The 23745-nt window shown below is 36.2% G+C and overlaps 2 protein-coding genes across 4 annotated transcripts; both read right to left on the bottom strand.

The window, feature by feature from the left end:
* Nucleotides 1-403: 403 nt before the first annotated feature.
* Nucleotides 404-10623, bottom strand: LOC127430992 (uncharacterized). Its single transcript, XM_051681160.1, has 5 exons — nt 10436-10623; nt 6544-6879; nt 6224-6403; nt 3370-3473; nt 404-1322 (listed from the first exon to the last, which is right to left on the bottom strand). The coding sequence occupies exons 1-5, from the start codon at nt 10491-10493 to the stop codon at nt 1254-1256; spliced, it is 747 nt and encodes a 248-aa protein (XP_051537120.1). The 5' UTR covers nt 10494-10623; the 3' UTR covers nt 404-1253.
* A 101-nt stretch (nt 10624-10724) lies between these two features.
* On the bottom strand, nt 10725-22282 carry LOC127430986 (uncharacterized). Of its 3 annotated transcripts, XM_051681149.1 has the most exons (7): nt 22167-22282; nt 15532-15867; nt 15290-15391; nt 15120-15167; nt 14626-14706; nt 14275-14391; nt 10725-11255 (listed from the first exon to the last, which is right to left on the bottom strand). In XM_051681149.1, exons 1-7 carry the CDS (start codon nt 22270-22272, stop codon nt 10906-10908), a joined length of 1140 nt encoding a protein of 379 aa, XP_051537109.1. In that variant the 5' UTR covers nt 22273-22282; the 3' UTR covers nt 10725-10905. The 3 variants fall into 3 exon arrangements, with proteins under 3 accessions (XP_051537109.1, XP_051537111.1, XP_051537110.1); XM_051681151.1 differs by lacking the exon at nt 14626-14706 and having other exon boundaries at nt 10727-11252; XM_051681150.1 differs by lacking the exon at nt 14626-14706 and having other exon boundaries at nt 10728-11255.
* Nucleotides 22283-23745: the final 1463 nt, after the last annotated feature.

Below are 23745 nucleotides of genomic sequence, written 5' to 3'. Positions count from 1 at the left end.
GGAAGAAATCTTTACAACCTGTAAATGAGCCTTACATGCAGAACCTGATGGTGTACATGTGGTGGCCTTTTATCTCACTCTTAGATTAAGTCAAAATCTGAGCATATTTAGTGACATTTAATGAATTATCTGGTTTACTATATGCATATTTAATTGTTTTGGCAAGGGTGAAGTATAATTTACTGTTTTACATGTTGTGTGATTTGTTTTTGCTCAACAGCGGTACACACAAGTGCATCACGTTGCATCGAAAGAAACGAGCCACTCTGCAGTTTCCATTTCCTGGCATTGACCTATCAATACCACCAGTTTCCACCCAGAAACCAACAAATACCTCCCCACCTTTCTCTGTCTCACAATGTGATGACAAAAGTGTCACGGTCAACTGTTTTGACAGACTTTTATTGCAAATGTCAAAAGGACCACATTATATGAAAGTGCAAACTCACAGAATCAAGCCTTATAATTATAATTATTTTTTTTCTATTTTTTTATAAAAAGATCGCATGAGCACACTTAAAAGACATTTACAAAAATCACAGGTTTTAAATTATTAAACAATAGATATAATGTTCAAAATTAAAATAAAGAATCTGGACACTAACTGGTTGTCTTAGAACATGTTCATAGTTAATGTGATGAACTACATCTGTGGTTATTCTATACATCCACTAAAAATCACCCTGCAAAAACTGCTCAGAAAAAGTTAATTCTAAGAAAAGCTCTAGCATCATTTGTTTGAAGATTTCATTTTTTATTTAATGCAATGATATTCATACATTTTAAGTGTGGCTCAAGAATCCAAATACCCTTTGTGGTCACTGTAACAATGTTTGACACAGAATTACATGTCTATTAAACTTTAGCAAGTGCTCCTTTGACATGTAATAAATAGCTACAATACATCTTTCCAAGTTGCTTTCTATTTTGGTTTGAAGCATCATGTTCAGACATTTCATCTTTTCATAAAGTTTTAACAAACTTATAACAAACGGAAAATTACAACAACAAAAAAACAACCACCGCATGCGTTTCTATTTCAAAACACAACTGAGCTGCAACACACAGCAAGAATAAAATCTGATAATCAAGTGCAGCCCATGAGCTCAAAGGGTTTCCAATGGATCTGTTCACTTCTGAAGTTAAAGCAGTCTTTGGTATTTACATAGACATTCTCTCAGCTGCCAGAGATAGAAACAAATGTAAGATCATGTAAAATCCAATGAATAGATGAATAGAATCTTGTCTTTTTTCTATTCTGGTTGACATTGCTCTTCACCCGTCTGTACATCAAAGTAAGACCAATAAACAGGGACTTGATACTGTAAAGAGAGAGAGTGAACAAGAGAGCTTAAATCAAACTGTCTGAAATATGGATGTAATAATGGAATAGTTTCATCAGAATTTAAAGAGATGTCACATTAATGTGCATAGAGGAAACAGAGGAACACTGAACCATATAAATGGCATCAGAATTTTGCTGCATGCTATCAGAGAAGCTGGTGCAATTGCAAATGTTGCTCAGAGATTGTGCATTATGGCATCATAATGTAAGAACATAAGCAGGGCATGATGATTGCTTTGTTCTTTACCAAAACAACAAATAGTAAAAAGGCTTTGGTCTTTGAATTTTTTGCAAAAACATGTCAGTGTTAAAAACATACTTTAAACGAAACCAAGATGCCAAGATGACAGATGTAGATGACATTTTTCACACCAACGCTTCTACTGTAATGCAATGCATTATTGTTGTTTTGGGTCAAGGGTTTTGAACACACAAGGATATGTTTAGAATGGCATGCTACCATACTACTTAATCTGTTTTTGCAGTATGCAGTATGTACCTAGTATGTAAATTTTCTATGCATGTAATTCCCGAGTGACCTACTACATTTTCCAAAATATGTAGTATTTAACCTGAGCACATTGAATGGAATACTGTGTATGCTTGACTTAACCTTCCATTGCAATATAAACAACAATTAATCTCCTTCATTATTTGGCTTCCAAAAGTTTGTATTTTGTTTTTTTTTTTTTTTATGACGCATGATGGGTTAAAATGATAAACGAATGTAACACACTGAATTGAACATTGTTTAACATTGTTTACTGTGCATTAGTACTGTATTTTATAAAAATAGTATGTACAATAGTATAAAACATAATATATACTGCAGTATGCAGTACGCTAGTGTTCCATTCCAAACAATAGAGCGCAACAGTGCACGGCCACTTATTCAGCCGTCTGGGTTCCGGAAGTATTTTTCCCATTCATTTCTTCCATAGACTTTTCATAAAATCCTTCATAAAAGAGTTGTAAGCTATGAATCAAACCAACCAGCTCTGAGGTGAATCAAAACGTCACAAACTTTTTTTTTGAGGCAAAAAATTATATACTGTAAATCGGACAAAAAGACTAAGGTACAAGGCTATGTACCAGGGGTGTGGCCAGAAGGGTGGCAGCTGCCACTCTAAAAATGAGCTTTGCTACCCGAGTTGTCACACCAACTCGGACCCTGCTCGCATACTGTAGACGGTGTGCAACGGCTTAACTTGTCCGTGTCGCGCATGGTCCATGACAACGTTCCGCCTCCCCCCACGACAACGTGCCCACTACACAAATCCTTGACACGCCCCTGCTGTGTACTTACCGTCTTTCATGAGGGCACAGACTACAATCCCATGAAGCACTGCAAATAATGTTATTGAATAAAAAACGATGGGAATACATAAAACTATTGATTTTAGCTTGTTGATTATAAGCATAGAAGCAATATATTTTAAGTTTATTGCAAAATATTCTGATATGTACAAATAGATAAGTAGTTTAAGGGTGAAGGGAAGTGACATGGGAGTGGGCGGGCGCTCTGAGGCACGTTTCGTGGGCTTCGTTGGCCGTGGTTAACTGATTGGTGAAGCTTTTTCTGCTGGACCATGGGTAATGTAGTTGTTTACAATGAATTCTGCTATCAAACACGATTTTTAAACAATGAAGTTGAAGTAATGCAGACTGATGTCTTCAACTGAAGCATATACCACTGATGAACAACCTAGAAGATCACGGTAGGTCTACCTCTAAAAGTTTATAAGTTATCGTTGAAAATCAATTAGTCTAGGGGATAAATGAATGGGATTTTTACTTCCGGAAAAGAAAAAAGAGTTCTATAGAGTTCGAGAGTATTTACTACCATACCACCATACAGTAGTACTCATACTACTACCGTATAAAGATATGGCAGAAAGTAGTATACTGTAGTAGTATGCGGTTCCAAATTCAGCCATAGTCAAAGAAGGCATTTGGATCTTTTTGATCATGTGAACTGCAGTAGGTTTTGTCCAGTGGGTGTGTTTATGAGAGATCTTGCTTACCCATTGTTGTGATCCTCGGGAGGAGTTTGTGCTAATCTCCTCCACCTCCATGTTTTCATTCTCCTCCCCCTCACTGTGTGTCATCTGATGAATGACCATTCGTTCTGTGAGGAAACATGGGAATTTAAGGGTACATGTGTCTTATGTTCATGGGTAATATTTACAATATCCAGGGCCCTTTTTAAATAGGTCATGTCATGAGGAATCAAATTTGCATTGATATTTTGACATAAAAGATCTTGATGTACTCTAAAAACATACTGTATCTTTCAGAACACAAAACATCCTTCCCAGTCCAAGAAGACCATTTTTTTGAAAACTAGCTACAGAAACATTTCGTTCTGAACTTTCACAACTTTCTGACGTCAGACGGTTGAACAAATGATCTGTTTAATTCTAAAACCGTGGTCACTAGGCTTTGAGATAAATTATTTCAGACACTGCAACGAACAGGACACGATGTCACGCTCAAGTGCTTCTAGTTTAATTGATAAATAAATCACAAATGACGTAATATTATATTCAAATTGTTAAAATATCCCATCTATTCACTCTCCTGCAACAATAAAAACATGCAGCGTTGAAATATGTATTCTTTAATTTGAGCCAAGAGGTCAGTCAATAACGTTTTGATCTACTTTTGGTCACACGTCTTTTTATCATAGGAATTCGCAGATCAGAGTTCCCCAGACTTGAAATTTTGTACCCAGAGGTGAGCAAAATGTATTTGGTGAGCTTGGTAACTGGTCTACCACTTCTGGATGTGTATAAATACAAGTTAATGGTGCAAAAAGGCTATGTTCACACTGCAGCTGAATGTGGCCCAAATCGAATTTTTTCACTCACATGTGACATAGATCAGTTCATTGAATGACAATATGAACAGCCAAAAGCACTTTGCATCTGACATTTTCAAATCCGATCTGGGCCACTTTCATATGTGGAAAGAAATTAGATACGTATCTGATTTTTTTCCAATGTGCCTTCAGTCTGAAGAGCCATGTGATTTTTTTCATTAATCTAACTCAACATTCGTCACTTGCACGAATTATTTATCATGTAATATGCCTTTTATGGTTTAAAACTTTTAAGTTCAAGTAATATATTTTCCAGTTAATGCATCAAGTTCCTTTTTAAGACAAGAAAAGAAAATTATAGGTCTCAACAGTTGGGTTAGGCAGTTCGTTTGAATTTCACAGAAAAATGAGCACATGAAAAGATGCAGAGGTAGATTTAACCTTGTAACACCGCTCTTTGCTCATGTCTGTTGTGCAGAAAACAGTTTCTATATTTCTCAAATTGTATCAAAACGTGAATGCAAGAAAGTCAATGTCCTTTAATTTTAAATAGTCTTGCTTATATAAGTACATTTTTGAGCTTCAATGGTAATTAAATTCCACTATATGACTGCAAATGACTTTATTTAAAATTACTTTATCCATTGGGTCTTCCATCACTTGCTGATACTTTATTAGATATCATTAAGTGTGTTATTCGAGTTAAAAAATACTGCTTCTGACAGTTATAATAAGTTAATTCATTATCCATATTAAAATAGTGAACATTGTTATACGCATGCTCAGGGAGTGTTATACACACGCGAGTCGGCTGTTCATACCAGTGTCTGATATGGGCTAGATTTAAAATGTGGTGTGAACTACCTTACAAAAAAATCAGAAATTGAGCAGAAAATCAGATTTTGGTCACATTCAGCTGTGGTGTGAATGTAGCCAAAGTGTAGTGTGACCGTGGCTGAAGAGTTAGAAAGATGGAGAAAAATTGACATAAACATAAAATGTTTTCATATGTTTTAAAGCAGGTTAATACAATTATATACCTTTTAACCTGGGGTCTAAATCTAAACCTACAACTTCTAAATCTAGAACTTTGGAACAACTTCTGTTCCAAACTGGTGTGATCTGCAGGACTGGTGTATTTGAAAGGTTTCTATAACAGTTTGACTGACTGTTGACAGCATGTTTGAATTTGACCTGCTCGGTTGCTATGTTGTCTTTGCTGCATGTGTACTTCTTGTGCGAGGGGCCGCAGTTTCAATATCTGACAAACTTAGACAAAAAAGACTGTTCACACAGGAAGTATGTGACATAGTAAACACTATTTTTTATATTACATGCACTTCCATCATGCACTGCAAGTTGGCTAAGGTTAAAAGTTTGTTCGAGAGTGTTTGGATTAGTGTGCTGTAGTTTGGTCAGCTGGAAAAATTGACAAAATTTGCAATCCATCCTTTAAATAAGTTCTAAATGCATTGTCTGACAGTGATGTCAAGATGAATACTGACAACAGACCTAATGAAATGAATGATGGTGAGCAGTGAACAGTTTAGACCGCACGTGTTCTTGCGTAGAAAAAAGCGAATGGAAGATAACTTTTTGTGAGGTGCTGAAAATTAGCGAGACATGGCTTAATGGTCAAAGTCGTCTGTCTAGTGCAGGTTTACATAGAAAAAGAATTCCCAAAGCAGAGCAGACGAACGCACAAATGTGTTCAGTGTGAACGGCAGTAGTAACCGAAATCTTTTCTCAACTTTTGAGCCAAAGCTTAATAGATAAAACTTAACTATTTAGGATAAAGCATTGCAAATATAAAGCATGTTCAGCACACACATGAACAAACAGAATGGGCTTTATTAATGATATACTGTATATGCAGTAAATTGGTTATAATTTCATTTGTATGTTAATTGTCCCACTGAATTTATTGCAGCAGTTTACGTTATTTGATTTACATTGAATTTACACAGAAATGTGTTTTGCTCATGTTTTACTGATAAGGCCAATTATGTGTCCTTGTCTTGGCCAGTCATGTATCTTAGTATTCAAACTAAGTGTACCTGAATTTTTACAGGAGTTCCTCATCTTACACATGCTGAAGGCCAAACATAAGGTCAACAGGCCGATGGCAGCGGCCAGGGACAAAGGCAGGGTCAGGGGCGGATCTGGGGATTTGTGTGAGGGCGCAGAACTTGCTGTTGCAGCAGTTGCAGTTGATAGCGAAACTGAATTAACATTGGCTGTAAATCAGCAGAAGAATTAGACAACTGATTGCTAAAACATGTAGATCACTTTAAAATTGTGTTTTTTACACATATTTGTCTTTTAGCTGTATTGGTTTAAGAATTTATTGATAGAAAATTGTGTAAAAGTATCTTACCTGTAGTTGTTGTGTAGGTGCTTACTTGTCCTTCTTTGACAATTATAGTGGTTCTGTTTCCCTCAAATTCAAGCAGGTATGGAATGTCTTGATACAGTTTACAAAAATAATCTCCTGTATCATTCATAGTTATTTTTGTAATGTACAGTATAGAACAGTCCTCTTTGTGTTGCTGTTTTTCAGCAGCAACTCTTTTCTCATTCTTATACCAAACAGTTTTAACTGAATGGTTGACTTTATTCCAGCAGCAGGTGATTTGAGCAGAATCTCCCTCATTCACAGTAATGCTGTTGGCTGGGCTCTGTATGATGGATAACTCCTCTTTTGAACCTGTGGCTGAGAAACAAAAACACACATAAAGGCTTGTAGCCATTGTTTATTTCCATTGATTATTTCCAGTCAGTGTGTACAGTAGGGCTGGTCAACTGGCGGCCCACGGGACAAATCCGGCCCGCCAATCATCTTTGTCTTGCCCTCTGACTGATTTTTGATAAAATTGCCTCACCATCTGAAATACCAGAGTGCTCCCTATGCAAAACTCAGCGTTCGCAGGCCTCAGCAATCAATGGTGAGTTTAACCAGAGACTTTTTAACAGAGATGGTCCACTTCTATTTAAATGAATGGGAGAAACTGGGACACCCAACCAAGAAGCTCTAGCACCCAACGGTCAACAGATGTTGAAAGGAAGTCCCGCCTTACAGGTAAAAGAGCCAGTCACCTTTTAGATACAGACATCACCTGTCAATCATCATGAGAACATGCATGCGTATTAGCTATACAGCCGGGACAATTGCATTTTTAGGGTAACCTGAGGTAAAGATGCACAATTTACCAGTGTTGTCAGCTTTTACTGCTGATTTGAAATATGTTCTTTGATCGTAATCTTGACCAACCATTTTTGAGCTTTTGGTGTTCCCCCATTCAAATAGATAGGAGCTGCACTGGCATGACTGGAAATAGACTCCCGGGAGCGTTCCATAGATGGCTGCCAGTGGACTGACTTGCTAGAAAGACTTTGGTTTAACAACGCTCATTGGCACGTGCAACAGCATTCAGCCATTATCAGTTGTCCAGACCAGAGTGCGTTTAAACTTTTCTGGCGATAGTTTAGTTACACTGCTTTGCTAAACATGGATCGCACTGTTTAGGTGAGCATTTGATTGCATATTTTTCAATCAAATGTATTTATATAAATTGCTTAGTTGTGTGGAGTGCGGTCAAATCTACAGATTTGATGTGGGTTGATACTGTGAGAGAGCTTTAGCAGATCTAAATGGTTCTCCTCGGTTTTCATCATTTGTAAACAATAGCGTTAAAATGATTATTATGTTTTGTTTTGTTTTTCAAAGTAAAGATGATAAAAAATTATTTGTTAGTTAAGAGTATAAGTCATGTTTATTTTTCAGCCAGATCTTATGAAGGAATTTATGGCCAGACCTTAAAAAAAATTATAATTCAATGTACAGTATCCCCTGTGACTATTTTAATATGAATAAACGCACAGTATTAAAGGTGTTTTTTAAGTAACATGTTACTTGCAATGAAAGTGCTAGCTAAGATGAATACTGAAAAAAAATGTTGGCCCCCGCAAAGTTTTCATCTGGATAATCTGGCCCCCGCAAGAAAGTAGTTGAAGAACCCTGCTGTATAGTATGTCCAGTATGCCCAGTATAAAAAGTGTGTAACATGTTCTTGGATTCTTTAGTTTAAAAGCACAGAGAGGGGACATCTTCATAACCCAGGTTTATTGAAATAATCACCAATAAAACACCTTAAACTTAGTCAAATAAAAACTGTTATGAGGACACAGGAAAGACATTAAAAATGGTCTAAGCAGTTTTTTTTTTTGTGTGTGTGTGTGTGTGTTTTTTTCATGATGTGATCCGATGCTTTGTGGGATCAGGGATTTTGTAAAACTGGATTTGAAGACCACTCTAAAGGGAAACACCTGTATGATTACACAAAAATATTGATTATAGAAGTGTGAAACCACAGGTGGAAATGTAGAATAATAGAGTCAAAGGACAGTTCAAGTACTAAAGATTATTGTAGCAAGATGGTGGATGGGTTTTCAAGAATAAAGTCACACTTCAGATACATTGTAATTGTGAAACAAAAATGATAAAGGACCCTGAGGTTCATCTCTTTCAGTGCTCTTCATAACATGATTTTAGTGTGATAAAATCACTTACTAACCTTTTCTGTGTAAAGTTATATCTAATTTTACAACTTTGTTGCCATGGCGATGTAACGCAGCAAACCCTATAATCCCACAAAAGTGTCGATTTAAACAACTTTACAGCTCAAACAATACATAGGTTTTAACAGAAGAATTAATGTTCTTAATGTTATTAATAAGTGTTTTTATAAAATTATAAGCTTCACATTTCTGCCTTTAAACCCTCCAAAAATTGTCCCCATACACTTCCATTGCAAGTGCTTCACTGTTACCTTGATTTTTCTTCTTCTTTTATATATATATATATATATATATATATATATATATATATATATATATATATATATATATATATATATAAGGAGTGAAGAGTGGAAATTCATTTTAACTATGTCACAATTGCTGTCAATTAATCTTAACTTGCACTGAACCAGGAATATTCCTTTAAAATTAAAATTAAGAGTGCATGAAGAAATTTTTGAGGAGTAATACAATAAAATATTATTATATTTGTGTTAATTTGTTGTTGTATGAACTCCACACTGGTTTGTATATTAGTTTATCTTGGTGATTTGTTATTCAGTATATTCAAGAATTTACGGATCATACCTTTCAAAAGCTCCCAAATGAAACCGACGAGAACCACTGGCCACTCAGAGGAGCTTTTTTATTTATTTATAATGACACAATGACCTTTAAAGTAGTGAAATGATTAAAAAAAAAAAAAAATTATTTTATTTAATTCACAAATCTTCTTTGTAGTTTTAAAATACTTTTTAACTGCTGCACAATTTTTAATTATGAAAATATAATTATATCCAAAAATATATGCAAGATATTACAGTATATATATATTGTTTAAACATATATAACACATCAAGGAAGAAGTGAAAATTGGTGAAGCACAAAATTACCACTAATCATGATACTTTTAAGATTTGGCCTATATGAGCAGTTTTATGGATACCTCTTCATGGCATTTATTAAAAATATACTTAGCCTACTGTTTTACTGCTGCACCTTATTAATGTTGAAAACCTCCTATCAAAAGATATTCAAGTTACTAAGAGAATTGACATTTTGTTGGAGCACAAAATTCCACAGATTATCCTGTAACACTTTACAATAAGGTTCTATTTGTTAACATTAGTTAACAACATAGTTAACATGAATAATGCTTTTACAGCATTTATTAATCTTGGTTAATGTTAATTTCAGCATAAACTAATACATAGTCAAAATCTAAAGTGGTATATGTTAACATTAGTTAATGCACTATGAATTAACATGATATAACAACAATTGTATGAACAGTTGTAATTTTCTAAACTAACTTTAACAAAGATTTATAAATGCTGTAAAAATCTATTGTTCATTGTTCACAATACCTAATGCATTAACTAATGTTAACGAATGGAACCTTATTGCAAAGTGTTACCAATTATTCTATATAGAAAGTAGATTTTGACAGCAATAATGACAAATTAACATTCACACTAATCGTGTACTCAGTTTTGTGGACATTACTTCATGGCGTTTATTAAAAGCGCACCAAAACAATCCAACAAAAAGTGTCTCTCTCTGAATACAGGAAGGCAGCATCCATCTCACACCTCTATAAACATTTGATTTATTTGAACTCTGTACTTTCTTGAATATATCTTGGGATTGTTGTGCTGGTTTTTCAAGCAGGTGTTCAATGTGGCACTTACCTCCAAAACACAAGCATGACATGAGGAGCCCACAGAGGAGTTTGGATGAGCCGTTCATTTCTGAATATCTGTTTGTAATCTAAGCGCTTCTTTACTCCCACATCACAACGTTTCACACACACAAATCACTCGTGCTCTGAGTATACTCAGCTTTTCACAAAACTCTCAGCCCCCCCCCCCACCATTTTGTCACAGTCAAGACCTGAGTAAACCACAACACTTATCTTTAACTTTCCTCCTCCCCCGTTCACAAACATATACACTTCCCCCACAACAAAACACAATCAAACAGACAGATCCATGCGTGTACAAGACATACAGTATGTTATTATTAAATATCAATAGGAATATCATTTATTACATTTCAGAATTCAGTGGTGGCCGATACTTTGTTATGTTGCAAACCATTAAGAAACTCCAAGCAAAGAGTGATACAGGACGTTACATCATAGACCTGAACAGTACGCCCATCAATTCATTTCCTGTCTCTGACACAGAGCTGAAACAACACTATCACCCAGTGCAGAAACGGTCCTTTCTTTGGTGTCCAAAACAGAATCTGTCCCTTTTTCATTGCCACACGTTGGAACTGACTCATTTTCACTGTCCAGAATTACAACTGTCTCATTGCCTTCATCATGTTTTTCTTCATCTTCCTCCGTCACCTCAACAGTGTAGGGTTTCTCTGCATTTTCTCTCGTTTCCCCTCCTTCAGAAGCATTCTCACCCTGTTCCACACCTTCAGTTTCATTCCTTCGTTTATTTCCTGATTCCAGATCTTCCTCTGGTTCATCTTCTGATCCAACTGCATGCTCAACTGCTTTGGAAACAATGAATATGTAAAGAAAATCAGCAAGATCTAGAAATATAATTTCTTAGTAATCCTTAGAGCCCTATTTTAATTGCCCTAATATGCTTTCCCTTATCCCAGACAACTATCAGTAAGCAATTCATGTTAATTTACTCAAAAGCTGTAACCATTGTGTGTTACTGTGGCATTATAAAAATTCCTCTGACACAGCAACATTGACTCAACCAATGGCATGACTTGGGGGCAGGAATATATGTTTGTTCGATCTACAGCAGACGGGGCTATTCGGAGAGCTTGTTTATTTTTGCAATTCCGTTTGGTGGCGTTAAATTGAATTACTTAGCCCGAGAACTACCATTTGTATTCAAATGAATGGGATACATTTTTAAACCAAATATGGCAGGTGTAGAAAAGAAAGTCCCACTTAAAGAGTAAAAGAGCCAATTACCTTTTAGATACAGACACCGCCTGCCAGTTGACCCGAGAACACGCATTAGCTGGATTTCATTTTTTAGAGTGATCTGAGCTAAAGAGGCACAATTTTTGATACCATTGTTGTCAGATTTCACTGCTGATTCGGGTCATGTGATTTGATCGTAATCGTTGACACACCAGTTTGGAAATTTCTGTTTTTCCCCATTCAAGTAGATAGTAGCTGTATTTTTATGCTGGTTGTATTCATAGAAAATAGCTGCCTGGGAGTGTTTCTAAGATTGGACTGACTTGCCTTGAAAGAGACTTTGGTGGCACTAGTGGCGCAGACATTACACACTTCCACTTTAAAGGAATAATTCTCCCAAAAATGAAAATTCTCTCATCATTTACTCACCCTCATGCCATTCCAGATGTGTATGACTGCCTTTATTCTGCAGAACACATATTACAATTTTTAGAAGAATATTTCATACAATGCATGTGAATGGTGGCTAGAACTTTGAAGGTCCAAAAAGCATATAAAGGCAGCATAAATATAATCCATACGCCTCTTGTAGTTAAATCCATGTCTTCAGAAGTGATATGATAGGTGTAGCTGAGAAACAGATCAATATTTAAGTCCCTTTTTACTATAAATCTACTTTCAACACATTCAAGAGAGTTTTTATTTTATTTTATTTTTTTTGCCGATTCGCATTCTCCATGCATATCGCCAGCTCCTGGGCTGTTGTGCAAATACTGTATGATTTATTTATTATTTTCCTTTCTCCCTCCCTTTTTTCTCTCGTCTCTGCACAGTTGGTGGTAATATGCATGAAGAATGCTAATTGCCAAAAAAAAAAAATAACAGAAGAAGAAGAACTCGCATAAGAGGGCTGTTTAAAAGTAGATTTATAATAAATAATGACTTAAACATTGATCTGCTTTCTCACCCACACCTATCATATCCCCTCTGAAGATATTGATTTAAAAACTGGAGTCATATGGTTTACTTTTATGCTGCCTTTATATGCTTTTTGGAGCTTCAAAGTTCTGGCCACCATTCACTTGTATTGAATGGACCAACAGAACTGAAATATTCTTCTAATAATCTTTATTTATGTAAGGAAAGTCAGACACATCTGGGATGGCATGAGGGTGACGTTTGAAATCTCCCCAGAGTGGCTCGATGATATTAAGGTCAGGAGACTGTGATGACCACTCCAGAACCTTCACCTTTTTCTGCTGTAACCACTGGAGGGTCAATTTGGCCTTGTGCTTAGGGTCACTGTCATGCTGGAATGTCCAAGAGCATCCCATGCACAGCTTTCATGCAGAAGAATGCAAATTGTCTGCCAGTATTTTCTGATAACATGCTGCATTCATCTTTCCATCAATTTTCACAAGATTCCCCGTGCCTTTACAGCTCACACACCCCCAAAACATCAGTGAACCACCACCATGCTTCACAGTGGGGATGGTATTCTTTTCACTGTAGGCCTTGTTGACCCCTCTCCAAACATAGCGCTTATGGTTCTGACCATAAAGCTCTATTTTGGTCTCACACTCCAAATTACAGTGTGCCAGAAGCTGTGAGGCGTGTCAAGGTGTTGTCGGGCATATTGTAACCGGGCTTTTTTGTGGCATTGGTGCAGTAAAGGCTTCTTTCTGGCAACTCGACCATGCAGCTAATTTTTGTTCAAGTATCGTTGTATTGTGCTCCTTGAAACAACCACACCGTCTTTTTCCAGAGCAGCCTGTATTTCTCCTGAGGTTACCTGTGGGTTTTTCTTTGTATCCCGAACAATTCTTCTGGCAGTTGTGGCTGAAACCTTTCTTGGTCTACCTGACCTTGGCTTGGTATCAAGAGATCCCCAAATTTTCCACTTCTTAATAAGTGACTGAACAGTACTGACTGGCATTTTCAAGGCTTTGGATATCTTTTTATATCCTTTTCCATCTTTATAAAGTTCCATTACCTTGTTACGCAGGTCTTCTGCTCAGTGTATCCACGTGAGAGCTAACAAACTCATTAACTATTTATATACAGACACTAATTGCAATTTTAACAGCCACAGGTGTGGGAAATTAACCTTTAATTGCCATTTAAATCTGTGTGTGTCACCTTGTGTGTCTGTAATAAGGCCAAACATTCAAGGGTATGTAAACTTTTGATCAGGGCAATTTGGGTGATTTCTGTTATCATTATGATATAAAAAGGAGCCAAACAATTATGTGATAATAAATGGCTTCATATGATCACTATCCTTAAATAAAAGACTTTTTTTTTTTTTTGCATGATCAGTCATATTTTCAAAATCAATGGCAAAATTTCACAATTTCTGCCAGGGTATGCAAACTTTTGAGCACAGCTGTATACAAAACAGCCCATTCATAAGATGTTGCAGCATTCACATTGCTTTATAGTTTATAGGATGACTAGGTAATTCATTGCCTAAAATTTTTAAATACAATTTTTGCTTCACAAAAAACATGTAATGATTCATGGTTCATGCCCATGGGGCCTCAGCAAACTCAAGATGACTCAAAATTATTTAAAATAAGTTAGATTAAAGTGTCAAAATGGTTGAGAAACACTGTGTTAAACAGTTACCTGGTTTTGACTTCGTGACTCTTCTGTCATCTCTGTTAAGGTAAAAGAATGCCGCCAGCAGAGAGAGGAAGGGCAAACATCTGAAAAAATAAATCATCACAACCTCCCGTGAATTACCTGTGGGGAAAAAATTATGAAGGTCTGGTTAAAAAATGTATTTATAGTTTATGCTTTTAAAAGCTAATTATAGTAAAAACAGCTTAATAGCATAATCAAATAAGAAATCTGCTTGTTTTGTGTTCATCAGTGACAGAACTTGCAACAATCTAAATCAGATTCTTCTTTCTCAATAAATGTACAGATCATGTATTTATAAAATAAAAAAGGATTCATTTTCATATAACATATTACCCTGTACTCTGGGAGGATCCAAAGAATGATAGTTCTCATCTTCTGGATTTATCTTTGGATAGTCTGCAACTTCTGACTTTTCTTCAATGAGTTAAGTAAATGATGACAGTTAATTCTGACACTTGACAATTACCATACTAATTTATGAATTCATCATCATTTTTCAAATTGTATTAATGTATTATTTTACTGTTATTTATGAATGATTGTAATTGTTTATTTATTCATGTTCACTAATGTTTGGTTGTTTTTTATTTGTTAAAATGTTCAGAATTTATAATAAAAATCTGTCATTCTTTTGTCATAATTATTGCAATAAACATTTATCCTATAATAAATGTTTTTGGAGGCAGGTCTGACACTTTTATTAGGCAACGGAGAGAGACAGGAAAATACATTGGAGACATGTCACAGGCTGGACTCAAATCTGCAACACCAGGCTTCATGGCTCAACTGTTGCACATCAAAAAAGAATAAATGCTCTGAGTACTCACTGGCTGGTACACTGGTGATTACTGGGACCACTTTTGGTGAGATGAAAACTATATAAACATTATAAATAAAACAGCAGATGAAGTGAATAACATACTGTATAAATGGCATTATGCTGCATGTCTTCCTTTGACTGTAATGATAGGTTGGGATTAGAGTGAAAGAATTTCACCTTCAGTTGTTGTATGAATTCCAATAAGAGTTGTAGTGGTTCTGCTAACAAAACTTGCTGTTGCAGCAGTTGCAGTTGATAGCGAAACTGAATTAACATTGGCTGTAAATCAGCAGAAGAATTAGACAACTGATTGCTAAAACATGTAGATCACTTTAAAATTGTGTTTTTTACACATATTTGTCTTTTAGCTGTATTGGTTTAAGAATTTATTGATAGAAAATTGTGTAAAAGTATCTTACCTGTAGTTGTTGTGTAGGTGCTTACTTGTCCTTCTTTGACAATTATAGTGGTTCTGTTTCCCTCAAATTCAAGCAGGTATGGAATGTCTTGATACAGTTTACAAAAATAATCTCCTGTATCATTCATAGTTATTTTTGTAATGTACAGTATAGAACAGTCCTCTTTGTGTTGCTGTTTTTCAGCAGCAACTCTTTTCTCATTCTTATACCAAACAGTTTTAACTGAATGGTTGACTTTATTCCAGCAGCAGGTGATTTGAGCAGAATCTCCCTCATTCACAGTAATGCTGTTGGCTGGGCTCTGTATGATGGATAACTCCTCTTTTGAACCTGTGGCTGAGAAACAAAAACACACATAAAGGCTTGTAGCCACTGTTTATTTCCGGTATGTCAGTGTGTATAGTAGCCTATGTCCAGTATGCCCAGCATGATAGACAGACAAACAGAGATCTGCTTTAGGGGCATTTTCATAACCCAGGAGTATTGAAATTGTTATAAATAAAACATCTTAAAGTATATTTAAATAAAAATGGTTAGTTACCCCCTTAAAACTGTTAACCTATATACTGTGTGTGTGTGTGTGTGTGTGTGTGTGTGTGTGTGTATAACAGCAACAACGAAGAAACATTTGACACTAGATTGAGAATCATATTTATATCAATAAAAGGTGTTGGCTCAACTTTACTCTCTTTACCTTCTTTCTTTTAATATTTAAAGGAATAGTTCACCCAAAAATGAAAATTTGCTGATAATTTACTCACCCTCAGGCCATCCAAGATGTATCTGAGTTTCTTTCTTCATCAAAACAGAAGTTACGATTTTTAGGATTTCATTTCAGGCCTCCTCTAAACAATATAAGTGAAAATACTCCATTTTTGACGGTCCAAAATGCATATTTAGGGTGCATCAAAATAATCCACACGACTCCAGTCGACAAATAAAGTTCTTCTGAACCCAAACGATTGATTATTTTTAGAAACAAAACAATACTTATATACTTTTTTTATTACAAATGTTCACTTCCGTACATCTCTGTGACACACGAGGGGGATGACGTTAGCTCGTTGGTAGGGATGAGAGGGATGACGTTAGCTCGTTGGTAAGATCACGTTTACAAGAGAAGGAACACTGTACAAAAGTTTAATTGTCTTTGCTGTAGAATTGTATTTGTATAAGTGTATTGTTCAAAATGGTCATTTGGCAGAGGTGGGTAGAGTAGCCAAAAACTGTACTCAAGTAGAAGTACAATTGCTATAAAAAAAAAAAATTACTCAAGTAGAGGTAAAAGTACTAACATAAATAATTACTTGAGTAAGAGTAAGAAAGTATCCAATTAAAAGAGTACTCAAATAGTGAGTAACTCGTTACTTTCACAAATGACATAATAGATGTTAACTCCCCTATATGCCATTACATAATTTAACATGTATTACAGAATTATTATTATTATGAATGGAAATTCTGTCATCATTCACCATCATGTTGTTCCAAACCCGTATGATTTCTTTCTTCCATGCAACACAGTAAGGAGATATTAGACAGAATGTTTGCCTGAGTCATTATTTACCTTCAGTGATTTTTTTTTTCCTCTATATGTTGAAAGTGAATGGTGAGCGAGACTGCCAGTCCCTAACATTCTGTCTAACATATTTTGTGTTCCACATAATGCAAAGCATCACACTGGTTTGGAACAACATGGGGGTAGGGAAATGATGACAGAATATTAAATTATGGCTGAGCTATCACTTTAAAGGGGTAATTTACCCCAAAATGAAAATTCTCTCATCATTAACTCACCCTCATGCCATCCCAGATGTGCATGACTTCCTTTCTTCTGCAGAACACAAATTAAGATTTTTGGAACAATATTTTAGCTCTGTAGGCCAAAATGTTTATGCTCCAAAAAGCACATAAAGGCAGCATAAAAGTAATCCAGTAGTTAAATCCATATCTTCTGAAGCGATATGATAGGTGTGGGTGAGAAACAGATCAATATTTGTCATTTTTTGTTAGACAGCAGGGGGCTATATGCAGAGAAGAATGTGAATCACCAAAAACACAAGAAGAAGAATGTGAAGGTGATCTGTTTCAATGTTTCTCATCCACACCTATCACATCACTTCTGAAGATATTGATTTAACCACTGGATTTATATGGATTACTTTTATGCTGACTTATGTGATTTTGTTTAGCTTTAAAATGTTGCCACCCATTCACTTGCATTGTACGGACCTACAGAGCTGAGAAATTCTTCTAAAAATCTTCATTTGAGTTCAGCAGATGAAAGAAAGTCACACACATCTGGGGTGGCATGAGGGTGAGTAAATAATGAGAATTTAAGATCTGGATGAATTTGTCAATAAGAGAGGTTTGGAAACATTTCTAGTAATTATTACAGTGAAACCGTGAAAATGTCCCACAAGGACATTATATATAATGCTGAAATATAAACCAAAGCAAGATCATGCTTTATTAATGCCTTCTTTCGCTATTTCATAGCTTTTAAAGTCCTGCGTGGATTCTTTTTTCAGTGCAGTTACAGTTTTCAGTGTCGTAAGTATTTAGATCATTAGTTCTGTACAGCAGTACCGCTGCTCTCTAAATGCAGAGTACGCAGCCTAGTGCGTTGGGCACCAACCCAGGTCGTGGAACACTCGCTGTGTCTGAAACTGCCCTCTATCCACTATATAGTGCACTATTTCGAGTTTCCGCCATTTTGTAGGATTGTCTGAATTCTGAGTGAGCCACTCGTTCCCTACTTTTGCTCACTCATTATTACCAATAATGCACTCTAATTTCGAGTGTACATTTGATGTACACTCGACGACAGTTAATTGCCCACAATCCACCATGGGGAAGACGTATGAGCTGGGAGTTTACTGCTTCCTCCACTCCTGCAATGTTTTCTTTCATGCTGAATGTATATTACTTTTTGACAAATCATTACTTGATTAAAATAACATAATAAAATACAGAGAGGCAAAACATACAGATACATTTTAAAATGTACTCTTTATTTGATCAGAAGTAAGGCCCAAGTATTTTAAAAGTTCATATGTGATGTTGTTTCTGTGACAGCCCCAGAGATCCGACGCATTGTGTATACGTCAGCGTCCAATTCACTCACTCACTTCATTCACTCACTGCTGAGATATAGCGCACTAATTGCCATTCACTATATAGGAAATAGTGAATGAGGGAATGATTGCGGACACAGCCACTCTCTTCGCCATATGATCGCGCACGCTGCGCACCTCGCTGTGCACACTCAGAAATGCTGTCTGTTTGCGCTCCAAGTTTTCAATCACACGAACAGCAGAGCCAAGGCATTTATTTACCCTTAACTTGGATGTTTACATGGATTTATAGTTAATCTGCCAGAAGTAGCTGCGATATTTTCCAGTAACCCCGCGAGGGTGCATGGTAAATTCCCCAAAAAGTTACTCAAGTAAATGTAACGGAGTAAATGTAGCGCGTTACTACCCACCTCTTCATTTGGTGTGTGTATCCTGGATGTTTCAACCTTCAGAAACCCCAAAGGAAACGCACGGCGGGAAAAATATTAACTTTTCATCGATTGCTTATACATGATCATGAGTGATTGAAGCTCTGGCTTATCGTGCTGAACCTGGATATCAGTACATCCCTACATTCTCTCAAAGAGGGTGTGCAGTGAACATTTTACCCCAGAGGATTTCAGACCATCGAAAGAAACAAAAGGGTCGATATCTGAATTCATCGGCTGTGCCCGTGCTGTTTTTCCAGCGAACTCAGGTATGTGTGAAAACGTTGACATTGTCACACCTCCCTCGGGCTCTGCACCTCCCTCAGCGCTCCGCTCCTCATCACCCGATTTCTAATTCACCGCACCTGCATTCAATTCACTCGCTCATCACTGCCTGCATAAATAACTCACCTTCACGCCACTTCACTGTCAAGTCTCACACAAAGGACTCTAGTTTGACCGCGCTGCTCTCATACAGTGTTTATTTACCTGTCTGTATTTGCTCTTGATCTTCGTCGATATCTGTTTAGTGCTTACCCTGCTGTTTCGCCAGATACCTCTTCTTCAGCTTTGTGGACTTTAAACCCTGTGAATCCCTCTTCAGTTTGTGAAGCTTCTCTTCTGTGTGATATCACCTGTACCATTGATCTCACTGTGTAAACCTTGTAAATCCTGTGAATCTCAGTAAACGCTCTCGCACTTGGTTTCACTAACTACAACTTGTGTGGCTTGAATTCCTGACAGTCATATAGCCTATATATTTCTGCTAAAGAAAAAGCACAAGTCGATAACGCAACGGCATTGCTCTGAAATAAAGGATGGTTATTTACTGCAGTAATGTTTTTTTATTATTATTTGGAAATAATTTTTTATTTTGTATTGTTTTGAAATTGTTATGGACTGTTTTGGTTTGTGAACGGCACTTGGTTTATGGTCTGTGCAAGTTTCTCTTGTAAACAATGACACTCTTCCTGCCTCCTCCTCCACGCGTGACCTTACCAACGAGCTTACGTCATCCCTCTCAGTAGCGCACGTCACAGAGATATACAGAAGCAAACATTTGTAGTTAAAAAGTATATAAGTATTGTTTTGTTTCTAAAAATAATCAATCATTTGTGTTCAGAAGAACTTTATTTGTCGACTGGTGTCGTGTGGATTATTTTGATGCACCCTAAATATGCATTTTGGACCATCAAAAAAATTGAGTACATTCACTTGCATTGTTTAAAGGAGGAGGCCTGATATTAAATCCTAAAAATCTTAAATTCTGTTTTGATGAAGAAATAAACTCATTTTGGATGGCCTGAAGGTGAGTAAATTATCCGCAAATTTTCATTTTTGGGTGAAATATTCCTTTAAGAAAGGAGAGATACCCAGAGGAATGACACATAGCCATATGAAGAAGAAGCTGTCTGTCATGTTATTAAACCAATCAGGTCAGAGTAAACTGGTCAAGGAAAACCTCATTTGATTGGTTACTAGAAGCAGGTAGACCCACCTTCCCCCTTGGGCTTGCAAAACTCTTTTCAGTGAGGAAGTTGTGCCAAAATTTAAGTCAAGTCATTTTACATAAAAGTCAAAGCAGCTTTACATAAACTCATGCATTGAAAGTGTAATATCTATAAAGTCTTGGTGGTGGCGTAGTGGACTAAAGCACTGAACTGGTAAGCAAAAGGTTGTAGATTCAATCCCCACAGCCACCACCATTGTGTCCTTAAGCAAGGCACTTAACTCCAGGATGCTCCAGGGGGATTGTCTCTGTAATAAGGGCACTGTAAGTTGCTTTGGATAAAAGTGTCTGCCAAATGCATAAAATGTAAATGTAGTTTGATTAAATGAAATTATTACAAAAGTGTGAGCACAACAAAGGGAAGATGGAACAGTGTATATGGTATTATTTCTGGAAAATATTTTTGCCACAAACACAAGTCATTTACACGTTTGCAATAGTTTATTTTACACATACAGACTGATTCTACGCAGTCAATCGTTTTGCTGTTCATGACACCTTTTTTGCTTGCATATTACTGATTGCATGTTTGCAATGTTTTTGGTCATGTTCAGGTGCAAAAACAGTTCGAAAAGTGTAAGCGCAAAAAAAAAAAAAAAAAAAAAGGAAGTCAGAAGAACACAGACCACATTTACTTTGTGTTAATATGAAATTACAGATTCACAACACATGAATTACACTTATGCAAAGCATTAAAGTATTGCTAATATTTTTTTTCTTATGCTTGCAACTTGATTTACACCTTTACAAAAAGTTATTTGTTTTTGTATTTATTTTTACACTTGCAATTTGATTTACTTTAACAAATCTTACTCTGTGTATGCAAATCATTTATGCACTATTTTACCTTCATAGGAATCTAAAATAATAGTCAAGAGACAAGCCAGGTGTAAAGATGAAAAAGGGAAATGACTGATGCAGTAAGTTAGTGGAGAGTAAACAATCAACAAGCCACTCATAAGAGATTTTGAAAAATTCTGATATCAAGAGGAATATGATACACAGAGAGATTTGAGTCTTAAAGTGAAAAGTGAAATGGAAAGACAGTAAAGGCTAAGATTTTAAAACACATTGCGAGCTGAAATATAACGCTAGCTAAGCAATAAATAAGCAAAATCTTTAGAAGGAACCAAATAACATAAAGAGCAAGATAGTAAGAAACTATGACATAGTTTGTTCAATGTCTGTGATTGAATATGCACCTGTAAATATTAGCAATGATTCGGAATGCTAACTGAAGAGAAGCTTACAGTATATCATAACAAGTAACAGCTAATTTAAATTGTTCAGCAAAAACATCAATGTCGTCTTCAAAGAGCATTATCATGTTCATCAACCACAATGCAACAGATAGTGTGACAAATAAACATTATGGCAACTTATCCCCCATGCCAAATACTGTAAATGACAAATGAAACTGAAAGGTGTTTTGAAAAAACAAAGAAAAAGCAAATCCAATATTCAAATTTATAATTATTTTTATTTCCAAATAAATGCACTTCCCCTTCTTGTACGTTCTTTGAGACTTCACACTCATCGACTAGAGATTTGATGGTTTGAGGGTCTTGATATCCGAAAAAAATATTTGAAGCACATTTTTCAGTTTGATGTGGCACTTACCTCTAGAACAAAAGCAGGACAAGATGAGACCACAGATCAGAATGGAGGAAAACTTCATCTTTTGAGTGTTTGATGACAATCTAAACCAACATAAGCACTGATACATCTGCTCACAATAAAACACACACTAACAGTCATTACTTCCTTGAATGTCACTTTCTGTGTGCCCAAAGGTTTACCACAAAAATTATTTAATGTCTCTGTCTCTTATGTCTTCTGGTCAAGCTGTATTAAGAAGGGAAGTGTGGAATAGTTCATCCAAAATAATTCTCTTATCATTTACACATCCTAGGTTGCCTATTAAAGCCTGTAGACTGATTTTCATGCAAAGGGAGCGGGTCGCATTTGCCGGGAAAATTCAAAGGATGTGAAGTTTACGTGCTCCCGAGAGCCTTGCCTCAGAAATAGCTTCTCTTCTGCTATTCAACAGCGTCAACAGACAGTATGCAACACTAGGTAACATTATCTTAGAGATGGAATCCAGCAAACGTCCGGCTCCCAGCACAACACCGACTCCTACACAAACTCAGAGTAAGCCAAAAAAAATTAAAATTGATCTACTGAATCCAGTTTGGATAAGTGGGAACATGATCATGGTCGAGCGAAAACTAGAGTGAACATCGGCAGGGCATTTGATTCCTGGAGGGACCTTCGTTCTGTTTTGGGGATCAAAACCAAACCTGAATTGCCGTTCTTCTTATTGGACAGGTAAACTTACATAACTGCAAAGCATGTGAAATATAGTGCCAAAAGGATTGATCTGTGTAATTTTAGCTAAACTACAATAACACATTAAATGAATGCTAGACAGTGTTCAAGATAATGCAGAAAGACCCATTCATTAGTGTAACATAACTTGGTTATACAGAAAATATATACATTCTATTATTATAAAACTATAGCGCATCGATATATCAAAATGACAGTTGTGATGGAATCACATCAATACTGAATTGTGTCAACATATTTATAATGTACAGTCTATTTTATAAACAGCTACTGTCATCATCCACCAAATTTAGCTAACAGCTATTGATAAAGTTGGCTAGCTTGCTAACGCTATCATATAAATGCAGTCAATGTATCATGCAAAGAAAAGTGATTTCTTCAAACTACAGTCTCGCATAGTCATCCACACTTTGTTTTAGCCCTGTTCCAGCACTGGAGAGTCAAATATAATATACAGTCTCAAAGTTTGTAGTAAAACAATCATAACTGTGTCATTTTAATTATGCTACCTCATCTGTCAGCTTGATGCCGGTGAATCACGTTGTCTCTTTGTACGATACGTCATTGTTTTGGTCGATGCTCGAGTCCCTATGGAGTGTGAGCACGAGCACGAGCACGCAACAGGTAGCTGGCTGCAGTTTACTTAACGGCCACTGGTGTCATTAAGAACAAGGGTTTATGAATCTTACATACTGCACCTTTAAGAGAATTAAGCTGTGGTTTGTTTGGTTTTGACCCTCTTGCAGCAAATGCGCATTCTCTGAGCCACCTGTGATGCCATGTAGTACATGATTATTTTCCGGTGCTAGTTTGCCACTGCTGTTTTTCTAAAAAGGCAGAGCACAGCAAA

This window comes from Myxocyprinus asiaticus, chromosome 40, assembly GCF_019703515.2.
Source record: "Myxocyprinus asiaticus isolate MX2 ecotype Aquarium Trade chromosome 40, UBuf_Myxa_2, whole genome shotgun sequence".
NCBI lineage: Eukaryota > Metazoa > Chordata > Actinopteri > Cypriniformes > Catostomidae > Myxocyprinus > Myxocyprinus asiaticus.
The sequence above is the reverse complement of the archived record's forward strand: the minus strand, read 5'-3'. Positions and strand labels throughout refer to the sequence as shown.